This window comes from Hyaena hyaena, unplaced genomic scaffold (assembly GCF_003009895.1).
Source record: "Hyaena hyaena isolate Hyena2069 unplaced genomic scaffold, ASM300989v1 scaffold_121, whole genome shotgun sequence".
Classification (NCBI taxonomy): domain Eukaryota; kingdom Metazoa; phylum Chordata; class Mammalia; order Carnivora; family Hyaenidae; genus Hyaena; species Hyaena hyaena.
The window spans coordinates 403,898-421,995 of NW_024080753.1; the positions used below are offsets into that span (position 1 = coordinate 403,898).

Genomic DNA, 18,098 nt, shown 5'->3' on the forward strand with positions numbered 1-18,098 from the left:
CTCTCCTAGAAATAAATAAAACATTTAAAAAAAAAAAGAAAAAGAAAAGAAAACTAGTGCCTAGAAAAATCTTCTCATTTTGTACACTCGACGCACACCCAAAGCCTACCATGTCACAAACGTTCACAAGTGACTAGGATGCCATGTAATTTGCTTTGGCTCAATCGGCAGAGATGGAGGGATAAATAAAGACCAATGTCCTTTGCATTCCAAAATATCCAGTATATCCCGAACACTGTGAAAACAAAGAAGGCTCCGAGCACCCTGCCGGGTCCAAGTACCTCCTAATGAGGGCCAGTGCAAGACTTCAGGTTGTCTGAGACCGTGCAGACGGGGCTTCTCAAATGCAGTGACCTCATCAGGAAGGTGTCAGGGTCTGCACTCCTGGGAAGCGGGGCTCCACATGGGAAATGGAGAGCCATGGCAGGGGTGCCTCAGGACGACTCGCCCTCCAGCCTCCAGAAGCCCGCCCCTAGAAGGCCAAGCCATGCCCCTAACACCTGGCAGAAGAGCTCCCTGAAGCTGGTTGAGATCGGCTGGCATCATCCATACACTCTGTGACACTGTGCCCTCTATGTCCTGAAACCAGTTACCTGGTCATGGAAGAGACGAGTTCCTATGTCCAAGTGCAAGACTGGGAAATGAGGGAGGCAGAGAGTGGCTGAAAATGAACCAGAGAGCAACCAAGCAGTTCTCATGCACCGACACAAACATGCACACTCACAGATCAGTGCCATGCCCTCACTGCTGAGTCGTAACGCTACCGTTAGCTGTGGTTACTCTGTTCCTCCTCCTGTAGTTACAGCCCACTGTTCCTTCATCGTGTCAAGATGTTCCAGGGGCGCCTGGGCAGCTCAGTCAGTTAAGCATCCAACTCTGGATTTCCGCTCAGGTCATGATCTCATGGTTCTTGGGATCAAGCTCTGCATCAGGCTCTGAACTGACAGCGTGGAGCCTGCTTGGGATTCTCACTCGCTCACTTTCTCTCTGCCCCTCCCCTGCTCATGCTGTCTCTCAAAAATAAATAGATATACTTTAAAAGAAAAAAAAAGATTTTCTCTCTCTCCCTCTCCCCCTCAGCCTCTACCCCCTCAAAAAAAAAAAAAGACACTGAAAAAGACTTTCCAAAATCCAACCCAAAAGCCTCCCCCTGGGTCCAAGTCCAATTATACTGAGCAAACAAAAAGAAAAGACCAGTTGCAGTGTTCTGATCAGTCTACACCAAAGAGGAAACTGATGACTTTATTGTTCATGAATTGCATTCTATTTTGTACATGTGTAAGTCCTGGTTATAATACAGAGAAAGCCAACCGGAACTTAGGAAGCTCTGATGGAATTAAACACAGGGACTCTTTTTGTTCCTTAAATATTTGGGGGCCTGACAAGTTCATCCTCAAGAATTTGGAAATAAAGATAGTTAAATTATAAAACCTGCGCATAATGGATCGGGAGCGTAAAGTCACCTGAAAGAAAGAGAACAGCTGTTAGACCAGGGCGGGACTCTCTTCACACATGCCTGGAGTGTGACGGCCCCAAATGAGAAAGAATTGTTCCATGGAGAGGGGCCTGGTCAGCCACACAAGCGTGAAACCATTGGAGTAAGTGAGCCGTGCTCTGACAGGGTCCATCCTAAGAGCAAGCAGGGAAAGGAGGACTTTGGGCGTGACGCCTCCAACAATGGAAGGGCTGGAACAAGAGCGAGTCTGGGCTTAGCTCCTTGATGGCCGGACACAGTGCACGACCACCGTGGTGGTGGAAGAAGGAGAGGAGGAAGTTGAGAACTGGCTGAGCAGAGAACTCAGGGTTGACAGCGGAGGGCCCCCTGGGCTTGCGGCTGGGAGTCAGGGGGACAGCGGACTCAAGCTATAGGGTGGTTTATGGCAGCAGCCGAGGTTATCTGGTATCCTCCACTCCCTGTGCCCAGTAAAATAACTCTTTTGGACTCGGCATTCTGGAATATTGGTGGAATGAGTGGGTAAAAGACGACAACACCAACAAAGGAATGAAGAGTTGAATGTAACTCTTCTCCCTCACCGAGCAGTTTTCTGATCCCAACGGTGCTCTTTTATAGGTTAAGAGAGAATCCGCCTCATATTGTCAAGAGCATGTCTGGCATCATTCATGAAATTATGGCTTGGATTCCAGTGAGTGCCTTATTCTAGTATGTGGGTTGGTCAACATGGGTCATAGGCTCAGGGACCGCCTACCTCTGGGCATGGGAAAGAATGAGTCCCTATCCGGGCTGTAAAACTGGAAGTTGGATCCAGGCAGCATCCTGTTTGACCCTTAGGAAAAAGTGCCTCCCCCGACCCTACTTACATCATTCCCTACTTACAGTTTCTACCACACCATCAGCAAACTCACTGTAGTTGATACAAACACACGGTTCCTTAGGTTATGAGGTTACGTAAAATCTGCTGGAGTGGAGAGCTGTTTCTACACCAGCTTTCATCCTTGCTGCTTCATTAAATCTCTCACCTGGGAACAGAGTGATTTTCAACCATCTCTCTTTCTGTGGCATCAGCATGAATCTGTGACTCATGAAACACCAGAATGCCGCTTGTGTCTGATCGACTCTATCTGGAATCCCCTAGGAAGATAGATATTAACTGAGAGCTGAGAAAGACAGAGAGGGGATTGAATCAGAACAGCAACACAAGCACCGGCTCTACGTCCCTCCTGCTCCGATCCCTTAAAATGTCAGGGATTATATATATACACATAAGAATACATCCATAACAGCACTAGAAAACAAGAAATAATACTATCAGAGACCCACACACACACATTTTGAGACTTCCCTGGGAAAATACAGCAAACAGAACTGGGGACAGCAAAGTGCCTGGAAACCCAAATACGCTCAGGAAAGAATGACGTCAGGGGTGCCTGGACGGCTCAGTCGGTTAAGCGTCCGACTTCGGCTCAGGTCATGATCTCACGGCTCCTGGGTTTGAGCCCCACGTTGGGCTCTGTGCTGATAGCTCAGAGCCTGGAGCCTGTTTCGGATTCTGTGTTGCCCTCTCTCTCGGACCCTCCTCTGCTCACACTGTCTCTCTCTCTCAGAAATAAATTTAAAACATTAAAAAATTTTTTAAAAAAGGAAAGAATGATGTTAGATGTAGGAGCACTTCCACAGAGATGCCGAACTGATGACAAATTCACTGACGAACACAAGACTGTGTCCAGTGGCTTGACTGCTTAAATGACCCCGATTCCTTACCCTTTCCTGAACTCCCCGCCTCTGCCACTAGACCTCACAGTTCCCGTCACAACAGAGGTTGAGTCTCTATCCCATCCCTTGAGTCTGGACTGGCCTAATGACGTGCTTTACCCAATAAAACGAGGCAGACGTGACAGTACATCAATTCTAGACTTGGCCCGAGAGGCCCTTATGTGTTGTTGCATGCTTCCATTTGCTGCTCTGGAAATTCCGGCCTTGTCATGGAAGTCCACATCAGCCTTGTGGGGTATGAGAAACAGGAAATAGGGCGAAGTCTCCCCAGTCGCTCTAGCCAACAGCCAGCCACCACCAGACATGTGAGCGAGCCGTTGAGGTTTTGTGGCAGCATGTTACGGAGCGTTATCACAGCAATACCTAACTGACAGAGACTCCCAGCCGTGTTCCCATGCCACATCACTGCTTATCACTGGGACACGCAGCAGTGGTGTTCGATGCCAAAATCAAAGTACAGGTACTCAAAAGAAAGGGAACCCACGCCTAAGGAGGGCTTCTGTGTGAGCACAGAATTCTCACAGAAAGAAGAAAAAGAGGTGTGTTTAGATTAACTCTAGACTTCAGACTTTCTAGAGAGCCGGAGGAGGGAAGGAAAAGGCAGCTGTACTTAACAGGAGAATCAACTGATGTCTCCCTCACCAGGGTTGAGAGAGTCCTATTTTAGCCATTGAGGTAGTGGTAGGAGGGCCCAGACTACTTGCCTTCTATGCTTTCAACCATCCACAAATGAGACACCCCATCGGTGCACTCTGCCTTCTTACACAGAGCCTGAAATTGGCTCTTGCACTAGGGAGAGAGACCCAGTGCAGACACAGAGGCAGGAAGTAGTTGAGAAGTTCGCCCAGCCATCCACACCCATCTGCCTCTGTTTTCAGACATTAATGTAAAGTAACAGCCAAGGAACACAATGTTGGGGAAAATCTCTTGACATGAAGGAGAAGCAGTAAGATAAAGAGGAGACCAACCAATTCTAGAGGAAAGAAAGAATGCAATAAAGGAAAGAAACATTGTTTTAAAAACATAATAATATCTTCAGAAGGATCCATTATAATGTCACATCAATAGCAGAAAGTAGTAAATAAGAATAGGAAAATGTTTAATAATAATAAAGAACACTTCTCTATATGTAAAAACAAAGCTAATATTTTTTTAAATACAGTCCAGAGGGGGCGCCTGGGGGCTCAGTCGGTTAAGCGTCCAACTTCGACTCACATCATGATCTCGCAGTTGGTGGGTTCAACCCCCACGCTGGGTTCTGTGCTGACAGCCTGGAGCCTGATTCAGACTGTGTGTGTGTGTCTCTCTCTCTACTCCTTCCCAACTCATGACTTATCTCTCTCTGTCTCTCAAAAAATAAATAAAACTTTTTTATCTATACCATGGAATACTCCATGGCAATGAGAAAGAATGAAATCCGGCCTGTGTAGCAACATGGATGGACCTTGAGGGTGTTATGCTGAGCGAAATAAGTCAGGCAGAGAAGGACAGATACCATATGTTTGCACGTATAGGAGGATTAGGAGGAACTTAACTGAGGAACATGGGGGAGAAGAAGGGGGGAAATGGTGGGGGAGAGGGAGAGAGGCAAACCATGAGAGACTCTTGAATGCTGACAAAAACTGAGGACTGATGGATGTGGGGGGGAGGGGGGGATGGGCATGGAGGAGGGCACTTGTGGGGATGAACACTGGGTGTTATGTGGAAACTAATTTGACAATAAACTCTTTGTAAAAAATAAAAAACAAAAATTAAATAAAATAAATAAATAAAACTTTTTAAAAAATTTAAATATAGCACAGAAATAATGCTTACTTTGAGTGTATCATAAAACTATTTTTATGGGTGGAAAGAACTGGTAAAAAGTCATAATTATTTCACTTCTATTTATTTTAGGATTATTTGTATCAATGCAAAACTATTACTTCTGACTCTAAAGGATCTTCTTTTTTTCCTTTTTTTTTTTTTCCTGTCTTCTTTCTCACTCAACTCACTCTCTCTTCATTACAGGCCAGGAGACATGATTACTCTTCTAGAAGACACCAATGAAGATTGGTGGAAAGTAAGTATTTCTCTTTCTTTAAAAGAAGAGGCATTTATTTGGTAAGGATAATTACAACAGATGCCACAATTGCGGATCCATGCTTCCTTTTTCCTTTCAGGGAAAAATTCAAGACAGGATTGGCTTCTTTCCAGCCAACTTTGTTCAGAAAGTACAGCAAAATGAGAAGATTTTTAGATGTGTCAGGACCTTCCTTGGGTGTAAGGAACAGGGACAGATGACACTCAAAGAGAATCAGGTGAGTAAAGCATGCAAGCACACACCAGGTGTGACCAAAACAGAGTAACGGTCACTAACAAACATAAATCTAAATGAACACGGTCATATTCAAAGTATTCATGTTGAGAAAAAGTACATTCACTCCAATGATATTATGTAGTTTATAGGGTCTAAACCTGCAAAACCAGAATGTGAGGAAGTTCACTTGGTGGTATCCGTTCACAAGAGGAAATACCCAGAACAGTATAGCAGCAGAGTAAGGACGTCTGGTCCTGGTGCTTTTCTCCGAGGACCACGTGTCTCTGGCGTGGACACCTACTCGGTCCAGCTCGGGCCTCTTGCAGGCCTGCACCAGTGCCTGGTGAATTGTCCTAGCCTCTTGGGAATACATTGCTGTTACTCACCGATGAGTTCCAAGGTTCATTGCATTTGCCTCCTGTCACCAAGACCCTCTTAAGTAATGTCTTCTTGTCCAGACTCCAAGCTCTGCCTTTTCTCTGGAATCGAAGACACCTTCCCACTGCTGCATAAAACAGTCAGGACATAGGTAACCAGGACTGTCTCACTCCAGTGCCCGATTATCTCCCTACATCTAATCTAGAGGTGTCTGGCGCCATCTTGCTCCAGCGCCATGTGGACTGTGTAGTTCACTATGATGCTGCTGATTTCCTGAGAAGTAAGGCATGAACCCCTTGCACCTGTATGTCTTCAAGCTCCTTGCTTCTTGCTCTCCCATCTCACTCCTGGAATGTTGGCAGACACAAAGAGAGAAGACACACAGCTCAGCACTTTGTCCTAACCCGGCCTTTCTTTGCCTTCTTCCAGCCGAGAGAGGGCTTCCTACTCTGCCTTCTTCTCTGACTCCAACTTCCTTCATGTCACATCCTGTATTCTTACTACAGAGTAAAATAATATGCTAAGATCTCCAAGTCTGCTCTTGGTATTATTTGAAGATGATTTGAAAAATCGGACCTTGGAAATTTCTTCTATCTCCTAATGAAGTCTCACAATTGACTCTAATTTCCAATTTTGGAAGTCAAAACCTTGCCTCTCTCTTGTCTCCATTTTTGGTATGGTAACTCTAATATCTCCTGAGGCAATCAAGCCTCTGGTTGGAAATGAGGAGGCTCACCCTACAAAGAAGTACAAAAAGAAAAACACGTTAGTAATTTTCATACTATCCCTGTTCAATAATTGCCCAAAACACATCTTGAATGTTGTCTTTGGAATTGCCTGCAAAGACAGTTTCTGTCCCATAAAAAAAAAATCAGCCATTGCTTTATAATTATATCTGATTTATAATTTTTAAAAATTGGTTCGCCTAATTCAATCAGCAATTTCATGTGCCACACATAGTTCCAAGTACTTGATCATTTTCCAACTAACAAATACACCCTGAAAAAATAATGATTTACCTTTTCTTTATGGCTATTTAAAAGAAAAATCTTTATCTCCAGCCCCCAGTTTGCAAAGAAGGAAAGAATAAGTTAATACAGCCCTAGACATTGTCACAATAATAATTATTATAAGCATCATGGTTATTATTACTTATTATTTAATTATGTCATACATCCATATTTAAAAAGTATATATACCTATGGCATTTTACTTGAGATCCCAAACAAAGGCTCATAGAAGTTATTTGTCTTGCTCACTCAAGGGGGCAAAAACCCCGTACGTAGCCAGAGTGGAACTTAAATATAGATCTGCACATTCTAAGCCAATGCTTCCCACTGAGGCATGTGCCCCGACCAGTGTGGAATAAATCTGAGCAGGACAGTGCCATTCGGATAGTTTGGCTCATGTGAGTGCCCTTCTGGGTCATTCCAGGCAAAGGAATCATCCTTGTTAAACTGAGACCTCATCTCTAATGCCACATACACCCCACAAAGCAAAGGGGCACTTTTCCCAGCTGGGTTCCATGCCAATGCCTCCAATTTCTCCAAGTTTGCCCAATTATGCCCTCCTTGTCCCAAAAACTTGGAAAGTCTTTCAAATGAAACAAACTTGAGAAGGATATTCATCTTTATTGGCAAAGCGTTATTAAATAATTTTGCTAGCATGCTTGATTTGTTCCCACATATTCTTGCGTTTCCCGATTTGAAATTAAACATTGTTCTTATTTTATTAATATACAAGTCCGTGAAACCAGAAGGTAAATTAAAATTTGCTCAAGTTGATCCATTTCCAGAAGCAGGACATCAGCTCAATGACTCCTACCTACCAATTCCTTGGCCTTAGTCCCCAAAATTGTGTTTTCTGGGAACAGGCTCACACCTGCATTCTGGACTCCCATGGTTGCACTGAGAGTCTTCCAGGATGGGGGTGGGAGGGGGTGAGGCCAAAGAAAAATCCAGCCTCTTCAGTTAGACATGGGCAGGACACAATACAGCATTTCAGCCTGAACCAGGAACCAACTAGATCTGCCCATAATCTATTTAAAAAACTTTTTCAAGTTTATTTATTTATTTCAAGAGAGAGAGAGAAGTATGTGTGAGCAGGGGAGGGGCAGAGAGAGAGTCAGAGAGAGAGAAGGCCAAGTAGGCTCTGTGAAGTCAGTGTAGAGCCCAACTTGGGGCTCAAGCTCGCAAACCATGAGATCATGACCTGAGCTGAAACCGAGTCAGACGCTTAACCAACTGAGCCACCCAGGTGCCCCTGCCCAAAACCCTCCTAAAAGGTTCCATAACCCCTGATATTTGCCCAGCTTGGTGTTTCTGGGAGTGTGGTCCTTGCACCACCTAAATCATAATCGCCGGGGGGGCTTTTGGAAATGCAGATTCCTGGACTCCCTCCCAGACCTGCTGAAGCAGAACATCTCAGGGTAAAGGCAGGGAATCTCTTTACAAACCATCCAGGGTCAAAGCTGAAGTGTGACAATGGCCTTCATTTCCACGATCTCTCCCCTAAGTCCTGCAGTGGTCCTGAGTTACAGGTGGGTCAGCCAAAGCCGCCGAGGTCTTCTCAGCCCCACACAATTCTCTGTTTTCAAGCTTTCTCATCTGCATGGCAACCAGCTTTGGAAAAATGTCAGCCACTTGAAAGAAGACTTGCATTTAAAAAATCTGCTGTTGAGCAAAAATGTTTTAATGTTTGGCTCCACTTTTGTGGCCTCAGTTATTTTAGGTATAAAATTCCAAAACATGCTGGTCTGGTCAAAATGGGGAGAGTATAATGTAGTCGCAAGGACACAGGTTCTAATGTCATACAGAAATGGAGCCATATCCTGGGTGATTTTGGCAGTCACCTCGGAATGTCAATGTTCTTATCTTTAAATTCGGCACAGTAGCGCCTCCCTCTCAACGTGGGGGTGAGGGTTCAACATGGCTGTGGAAAATGCCAGCACTGTTGGCATGGCCACCATCAGCATTCAGAGTGAATCCCAGATTCATGTGCAAGAGCCAATGCCGTCTAAAATTACCCCTAAGCACTAGAAAATAGCCAGTATGTGGGCACCTGGGTGGCTCAGCCAGTTAAATGTCTGACTTAGGATCAGGTCATGATCACGCTGTCCTTGAGTTCGAGCCCCACATAGGGCTGTCTGCTACCAGCACAGAGCCAGCTTCACATCCTCTGTCTTCCTCTCTCTCTGCCCCTTCCCCACTCATGTCCAAGTGCATGTGCTCTCTCTCTCTCTCTCTCTTTCAAAAATAAACATTAAAAAATAAAAAAAATAAACATTAAAAAAATAGACAGCAGGACCTTTATAACTCTAAAAATATAAAGAGACAAGTGATCTTTAGCAGGTAAATAGAAGAAATTTGATTCTAAAACACACTGCATCTCTTTGATTAAATCACATTTCTGCCTCTGGGATTAATTTGTCTCATAATTATATTGTTTTTTCACAGAGCTCTTGTTTCCAGATAGAATCAAGTTATCCTTTTGTTGCAAACACAGCTAGAGTTTGCATTAATGCAAAAGTATGCTTTCTCATTTTTGAAATTTAACAAATATCCTTCTTAAATCAGCTTTCAATGCCATGAAAGTATTTCATTCAATTCACCCAAAGTTCTGCCATCCCTATAAAACTATTTTTATTGATTCTCCGTGTTCTCATCAAAGCTGTAAAGAAAAATAGATAAATTATTTTTAGATTACAGGACTAAGATGCATTTATTGTGGAGAAAATTTGAAAAATACCCCCCAAAAAGTATAAGTGCTTTGTCTTCTACCTCTGTGACACAGGTGAATCCTGACTGAACTGATCCTTGCCAGCTATGGTTTTAGTGGTTGGCCAGTACCCCAGCTCCTGTCAACGAGAGAGGTCGGTCGGAAGGTCGGCTAAAGGAGACCGCTGGGCTCAGCAGGGCTTACATTCCTACACATTCTTGGCCCAGCCAACCTCTCTGGCTTTTTCTCACAGATTCTTCACCTCCATCCCTCTGCTCCAAAGTGCCACAGTCCCTTGACACTGGAACATGTCCATCTTATACTTTCCATTTTCCGTCATTTCCACAACACCTTGCTCTCTCTGCCTAAATGCCACTTCTTCAGGGAGGTCTTTCTTACCCCCTAGGCTAGATCAGATTGCCATATATATTCACATCAGCACCCTTTTCCCCACAAGCGAGGAATTAATTCATTCAAAAATCGGTAATGATTTATATTTGTCAGCTTACTGAATGTCGTTCACTGAATAACCAGTTATTAAAACATGTGAGGCCCTTGCACTCATCACAAATGTAATTACTCAGTGAAACGTCTGTCCCCTAGTTCTACCCTATAAGCTCTAGGACAGCAGGGATCTGCCCTTCTCTTCCCCAGTTTCCAAGCTTCTGGAGTGGTGTCTAGCACATAGTAGGCACTCAGTGAAAAACTTGAACGAATGAGTGAATGAATGAATACAGAAAATGGGGTATCTTTCAGTGGCCTGACCAAGAAGACATTCACTGGGGTAGTCAACTGTCCCACTTGGTCTCTGGGGCTGACCAACTCCCTGGGATGTGGGACTTTCAGTGACAAGATTGAGAAAGTCCCAGGCAAACCAAGACAAGTTGGTCGCCCTACTCATGGCCCTCCAAACCAAAGGAGTTCCCGTGGTCTTCCTCACCTCCTGCCCTTCTCTACCCAGAATCCTCTGGGCTCATCTGTTCATTCCACCTCAAAATGAAAGGAGATGTTTCCAACCCAGTTACTGCTTCCTAAAATGGTAGGTTCTCAAGCTTTGTGAATTACATTATTTGTACCGTCAGAATGTTAAATTCTAGACCCTTTATTTCTGGGAAGAGTACATGCCGCTGAAGCTTTTTTTCAACCATTTGCCTTCATCTTTTCCAACTTCCTTTAGCTTCCTCATCTGTTTACCCATCATCTGCTCCCAAGACTGTCCAAGCAGTGCATGATGGGTACGGAACTCCTCATCCATTGAAAGATTTCCCTAAAGCAAATCACTAAGGGATGCCAAGGAGGAGGTGCAAAATAAGTACACACGTGCAACAAAGCACAAACATTGGTGCTTTTGGCCTCCCTTTTTTTTTTTTAATGTTTTATTTATTTTTGAGAGAGAGAGAAAGAGAGAGACAGAGACAGCGTGAGCAGGGGAGGGTCAGAGAGAGGAGACACAGAATCCGAAGACAGGCTGCAGGCTCTGCACTGTCAGCACAGAGCCTGATGCAGGGCTCGAACCCTCGAACCGTGAGATCATGACCTGAGCTGAAGTCGGACGCTCAACCGACTGAGCCCCCAGGCGCCCCGCCTCCCCACCTCGTCCATTGCCTCTACCAAACAGTGTTTCACTTCCACACTGAAATCTCAGGAGAGAAAAGGAAAATTAAAGGTAGTGTGTACAGACACAGAGGGGGATTTTGCTGGAGAGACTGAAATTCACAGCTAACGTAAATGAGGGAAAATTCAAACTGACCCAAAAAGCTAAGGGAGACCCAAACTGCAGTCATTGTCGGTATGTCCTCAGGCATGGGGTGACGGTGTAAGGCTCGTAGCTCTGGGCAAAATTTCCGTTTTCTGATTCCTGGCCCAGTGTTCTCCCTAGCCAACATCACCATGATATAACATCTGTGTGTCTGTATGCCCGTAAATTGTTTTCAGATTTGATGTCTTTATTCAACTGTTTCAATCGGACATTTTAAAAAAAAATTTCTTTAATGTTTTATATGTTTCTGAGAGAGAAAGACAGCGTGAACGGGGGAGGGTCAGAGAGAGGGAAACACAGAACTTGAAGCAGGTTCCAGGCTCTGAGCTGTCAGCACAGAGTCCGACGCAGGGCTCAAACGCATGAACCGTGAGATCATGACCTGAGCTGAAGTCAAATGCTTAACCAACTGAGCCACTCAGGCGCTCCTCAATCAGACATTTTTAAAATAAGCATCTAGAAAAAATCTACACAAGGAAGCAGATATTGATGCAGATTGCTTAGACTAATACTAAGGATTGTTGAATTTGGGACATATTTCAATAAGGAAGAGGCTCCATCTTTGATAGGTTTTAATAGTAAATCTTGGTTTTAAGGAATTTTGACAGGTTCTTTTAAGACATATACTCTCTGCCCATCACTAGGGTCTCTTGCCTGCAGTGTTTCTGTCATGGGCAATGACAGGGCTTAGCTTTTGGAAATTAGGTGGTTGGTCGTCCTTTTGGGGGTTACCTTACCCCATCAGGCTCCAGTAGGATCTAACATGGCCCCTGGGCTATTCCTTTCTCACAGCTCACCTCTAGCCTTCGAGAAACAGTCAACACATTTTCTGTTAAATTAACTCCTGTCTGAGCCTCTTTCCGGTCAAGCTTATCACACAGCAAGTTTCTGAAATGTGAACCAAATACCAGTCTGTTGTATGTCCCGAGCCCCAAGAGTCACAAATGAAGCTCGTTAAGTGTCCTGTTAAAGTGGTCTCTCCTGGTGCCCTGCCCACATCCCCTTCACTAGGTGGGTGCACCCATCTCCCGGATGCTACCAACTCACAGCTGCCCTTGTCCAGCTAATCCTCCTCCGTGGAACAAGAGCTGTGGCCCGATGAGGTTACATCTCTCACACCCCACGTCGGCCAGTGGCCAATGACTAACACGGGGCCCAAAAGGCCAGACCCCCTGCCTCAAGCTGCGACCGCTCTGTGGTGCGCTTCATGCGCCGGAGTTCCCTGTGGGATCAGGCTGAGGTTCGTCTCCAGCTGAGGCCTCACCTTGCTCAGCTCCTTCCACTGACCCCCATGCTCCCCTCGCTTCCCACCTCCTGAGAGCACACGCTCACAAGCCCCCTCACACGGATTCATATCTCAGTCTCTGTTTCTGGGGAATGCACCCTAAGACGTAACTACCACCCATGGAAGCAGGTCAAGTGGGTGAACTCACAAGGCACCAAAGCTCTTTTTAAAGGTGTTTTTTTTTTTTAATTTTTTTTATTTATTTCTAGGAGAGAGAGAGAGACAGCGTGAGCAGGGGAGGGTCAGAGAGAGGGAGTCACAGACTGAAACAGGCTCCAGGCTCTGAGCTGGCAGTCAGCACAGAGCCCGACGCGGGGCTCGAACCCACGAACCGCGAGATCATGACCTAAGTGAAAGTCGGACGCTTAACCGACTAAGCCACCCAGGCGCCCCCCAAAGCTCTTTTTAAAAGCCTCTTCTGTACATGTGACCCCACCCACCCTTCATGCCATTCAATGGCCTGGCAGTGGTAAGTGACAAAGGTACCCAAGTGGATTTTTAATTTTGTTACCATTTATTTATTTTTGAGAGAGAGAGCATGCTCGAGCATAAACAAGGACAGGCAGAGGGAGGGAGACAGAGGATCCGAAGCCGGTTCCATGGTGTGAGCGCAGAGCCCAATGCAGAGCTTTCTCTCACAACTATGAGATGATGACCTGAGCCTAAATCAAGAGTTGGGCACCCAAGCAACTGAGCCACCCAGAAGTCCCAGGTACCCAAATGGATTTTAAGCACCTTCTGGTTAAGTCCAGCACAGGGAGACTAGGGGAGATGTTAGCATCTCTTTGCTTTGCTCGGGACCAAGAATGGAATAGCTTCTTTGGGTTTTCTGATATGATAGGGATAAACTTCCAAGCACATGACAATTGGTAGCTATTGCCGATTGGTAGCTATTTGTTTGCATCTTCACAATGTTTTGAGGACTCGTTGCGTGCCACATGCTAGGCTGTGTGGTAAGTACATTTTATTCTTTCCTCATAGTGACTCTTCAGGAGGACACAGTACGATTAATCCCATTTTATTGATCTTCGTTCATAAAGCTGGATCTCAGAAAACATTCGGCGCCTGGGCTTAGCTCCAAAGCCAGGCTTCGCCTACTCTTTATTCAACCTTTGTTTTTTACAGAGTCCGTCCCGCTCCCCGAGATCGGCCTCCCTTTTCCAGTGAGGTGCTCCGGCCTCAGTCTGCGGTGTTTCAGGCTACAGCTTCTAGCTTCTTGTTGACACGTTGGTGTTTTCTTCCTTGGCATTCAGATCTGCGTGACTTCTGAAGAAGAACAGGACGGCTTCATCAGGGTCCTCAGTGGAAAGAAGAGAGGCCTCGTCCCCCTGGATGTCCTAGAAAACATCTGATTGCTGCGCCCTGCTTTTGCAGTGGACGGGCTCCACCGCGATGCCTCATCTCACACTGTGTCCACACGGAGGGGCTGCCGCGCTGACCCGCCACCCGGGAAACAGTGAGACAAGACTCACGGACCTGAGACTGGAGTCCCAGCCACAAGGCAGAGGGCCCATCTCACGGCACTGCCGGGCTGCCCGCGGTGGGCGCGAGGCGGAGCTGCGCACCTTGCGGGTGGCTTGCGGGTGGCTTGCGGGTGGCTTGCAGGTGGCGGTGGCGGCGGGGCAGTAGCCACAGCTGTCCCTGAGGACTCACCTCAGTCCCCGACCATGTGATGTAAGTTAGCCCACTGGAGCGTGTCCAGCTTTCGGTGTGGGCCCTGCGCAAGGCTCAGGTCCCTGTAGCCAAGTGTGATTCTGGTTCCAGACGTGTGTCTCCAGTCCTGGCCCACCCACATCATCGCGTTTGCAGTCTCGCAGTCTCTGCATCAGGAAGTCCCGCTTCCCAGCACCCAGCATCCTAGGGCTCCGCTCAGCCCCTCCCACTTTGCGATTGTGCTTCTATTCTGTCCTCTGAGTCAGTCCTGGGGTACCCTTGAGATGGGAGGGCTGAGCTGAGGGCACCCACCACCGAGAGAGACCTGAGCTGCCCAACGGTGGCTAACAGGCAGTCTCTGCTGCTGCTGTCGTTACCAATAGAGGTGACAGAGCAGGACACGAGGCACAAATACAGAGAGCAAAGTGGGGGTCCAGAGGGGCCAAGACCCCTTTTATTGAAGATTATACAGCCCTTTCAGTTATGAAAGCATTTCCCTGAGGAGATGGACCTGAGGAAGAGAGTGGGGCAAAAACTCTCAGCCAAGAGCCCTGTTCCATTTCACCTCCCCGGCAGTAGGGGCAACATTTTCCCTCGTGCCATCCTGCACGACGCCCTTTAGGAGGCTGAGCCCACCTTGCAGAGAACCAGAGACATGGAGGAGAACCAGCCACATGTTAGGAGAAAAGTAGCCAAATCCGAACCCATTCTTCTTTAGGGCAGCATATTAGAACCTAACAGATGTAAGATGGGAAAGAATCCTTAGTGCTTCATCCCTCAGAAAGTAGAGGAACCTGGGGCCTATTTAGCATCAAGTAGGGGAGTCTCTCTTACTCTATACTTGTACTAATGTTTACACGCATTCAATATACTGTGATGCCTTCCTCCACAAGCCTCCTCCTAGCATTCAAACTTGCATCCGATTACCTAGTCATTAAGATGGTTCCACTTCAACTCACAATGACCTTGGAATCCATGTCAGCTCGATTTATTTTGTTACAGAGCAATAAAAGCATTAGAACAACTGGTTTTTAAAAGACTTCAGTGGGTGCATCTTGTGCATGTGAGCATTATTTCCCAAACCCCAGTATCATTAGTCTCCAGTTATTTCTTTTGTTCCTCCTCAGCATGACATTGGGAGCCGAGAGTGGAGGGCTGCTGGGGTCACTGTAGTTTGGATGCCTTACTGTCATTTTAAAGCCAGCATCCAGAATTTCCTCCCTCTCGGGCACAACCTGCCAAACTGAGTATACAGAGTTAAGATGGGTTCTCTGAGAGCCTGGTGGATAATGGGACTGCCATTCTCTAAAACAGAATACCAGATTGGGTCCAAACACTCTCTGCCTCTCATTCTGTGTTCCATTTAATAAAGACAACACTGTGCTGGAAGGAGCATAGAATACATGTGTCCTGATCTCTTCTTTCTGGTAGAAGATCCACTGAAGTTTTTTTGGTACAGTGGTGTCATATCCTAGGCAAATGTAAATTGCATTAAAAAATCAGTTGGCCTTTGGGAGCTGAGTAGAAGGAGGCTGTTGTAGCCAGCTCCCAAGGCAGTTCCCCAGGGATCTCTGCCTCCTGATAATCTTGCCTTTGTGTAGCCCACTCCCATGCTGAATCAGGGCTGGTCTTATGTGGCCAATGGAATACAGCAGAAGTGATGTGGCGTGACATCCGCGTCTGGGCCAAAAAGTCATTGCAGCTTCCGCCTTGCTCTCTGGGAATGCTCAGCCTTGGAACCCCAAGCCATCATGTAAATTTACCAACTCTGAGGCCACCACACAGGAGAGGCTCAGTGGACAGACCATAGGTTTCTACAGCTGAGACCCCAGACATCACAGAACCGCAGGCATCCCTGCCGGGCCTGCCCACGTGACGGCTTTATGAATAAAATAAATACGCTTCAGTGGTTTTTAAGTCACTAAGTCTTGGAGTGACTTGTTATGCAGAAATAGAGAACTGGAACAGGGACTTTGTAATTTGAGCCAATGTTAGAAAGGAGCAAAAGAGGCCCATTGCACAATGAGGCCCAAACGTTTTTACAAGCATCAAGTACTGGTGGGCAATTAGCCCTCCCGATGCAGGATATCTCGTGTTCCTTAACGACCTGGAGTCATGCGGACATCAGAGAAAAAGACAGATGTCGCTCATAGCACAGATGGCCACAGATGTTCACACACACACACACACACACACACACACACACACACACACAGAGTTTAGGAGCCATGGCATTATTCTTCCGCCCGTATGTAGAAATGGCAAGAACAAGGATATCTAGGACCTCACAGAGTCTTGAAGGTTTCCCAGGCTCAAGAACAGGCTGGGAGAAGAGCCACGGCTTTGGACTGGGGATGAGGTAAGGACCTCAGGAGAGGAGTCTGGATAGGGGGCAGGGGCAGAAAATGGAATAGGAAGGAAAGCAAGGGAGGACCTGGGGAGAGTGTCTTCGCAGTGTGAGAGAACAGCTCTGTACCCCCCAGCTCCTCCCCTGCCCGCAGCTGAGAGGTGGAGTACACTGTGCCCTACACTCCACCATCAGTGCTGTAGGCCTTGGATTCTATCGTGGTGAATTTGGAAGAAGGGATTGAACCTCCTTGGGGGCTTCAGGAGGTGAAGAATAGAACAATTTTAACCCCATCACTAGCAGACAACTGAGACACCTCTAGTGTGGGCCGTGGGCTGCAAGGAGAGCCCCAGTGTAGATGTCCAACTGACTACTAGTAGGGCTGATTTCACAGACCACCTTCTTCCTCAGCTCTACACACACACACATCGAGAAGAGTCCAGCATCTGGGTTACATATTTAAAGCAACTAGTGAGGTGATATAAGCGCTTATCAGAGTTAGTGTTCTTTGTTATTAAAGGGAGGAAAATAAAATCAGTGGAAAGATCATAATACATGTAAATAGCCTGGTGTCAAGTATTGTTAAAAGGTTAAAAAAAAGAGAGAGAGAGAGAGAGCGCAACATGGATGTCCAAAAGCCAGTCCAGGTCACTGGCTGTTCCAAGGAAAAGATGGTCGGGAAGGAAACCTACTCATTGGCCCCCAGCTTAAGAGTCAGGCCCTTGCCTGCCCAGCCAGGCAGCTGTGAAAAAGTATTATGAGCTCAAATTGCATGGATTTAAATAAAATAAACCAGGCTTCTTTTATCAGGACTTCTCAGAGCCTTTAATTTCCTAATTTTTACAATAAATCTATAAAAAGGATTTAGACCCATTGAACACCTCTTAGGATCAACTTGAATATTCCAAAGCACATGGTTTGGAAAATGCTGTGGTCGTGAATTCTCATGTAATATTGGGTCCACCTAATACCCCTTCTCTTCCTACATCTCACTAAGACGCCTATGAAATATTGAAAAGGACAAAAATGCATAATCATAGTAATAATGGAGGCTCTGGAATCAGTTTGTAGGGAGTAGGAGAAAGTGAGATCTTGGGGAGCCTGGGTGGCTTAGTCGGTTAAGCGTCCGACTTTCACTTAGGTCATGATCTCCCAGTTCGTGAGTTCGAGCCCCGCGTCGGGCTCTGTGCTGACTGCCAGCTCAGAGCCTGGAGCCTGTTTCAGTCTGTGAATCCCTCTCTCTCTGACCCACCCCTGCTCACGCTGTCTCTCTCTCTTTCTCCTAGAAATAAATAAAACATTAAAAAAAAAAAGAAAGAAAGAAAGTGAGATCTGTGTCCCGAGGGATGAAAAACTCAGAAGAAGAGTAGCTTTCTCATGCTCCAATAGCTTGCAAAGACTGCCCAGCCAGGCGTAGGCTGGTATCAA

At 46.2% G+C, this 18,098-nt stretch overlaps 1 protein-coding gene across 2 annotated transcripts in view; it reads left to right on the forward strand.

Annotated features, from left to right (window-relative positions):
* Positions 1–14,022, forward strand: part of STAC (SH3 and cysteine rich domain) — a 145,890-nt gene extending 131,868 nt beyond the window's left edge. For both annotated transcript variants that reach the window (XM_039237166.1, XM_039237167.1), the window contains 3 exons: positions 5,243–5,294; positions 5,395–5,532; positions 13,924–14,022. In XM_039237166.1, the coding sequence (XP_039093097.1) occupies positions 5,243–5,294; positions 5,395–5,532; positions 13,924–14,022 (289 nt within the window). The remainder of the gene's footprint in view (positions 1–5,242; positions 5,295–5,394; positions 5,533–13,923) is intronic.
* Positions 14,023–18,098: the final 4,076 nt, after the last annotated feature.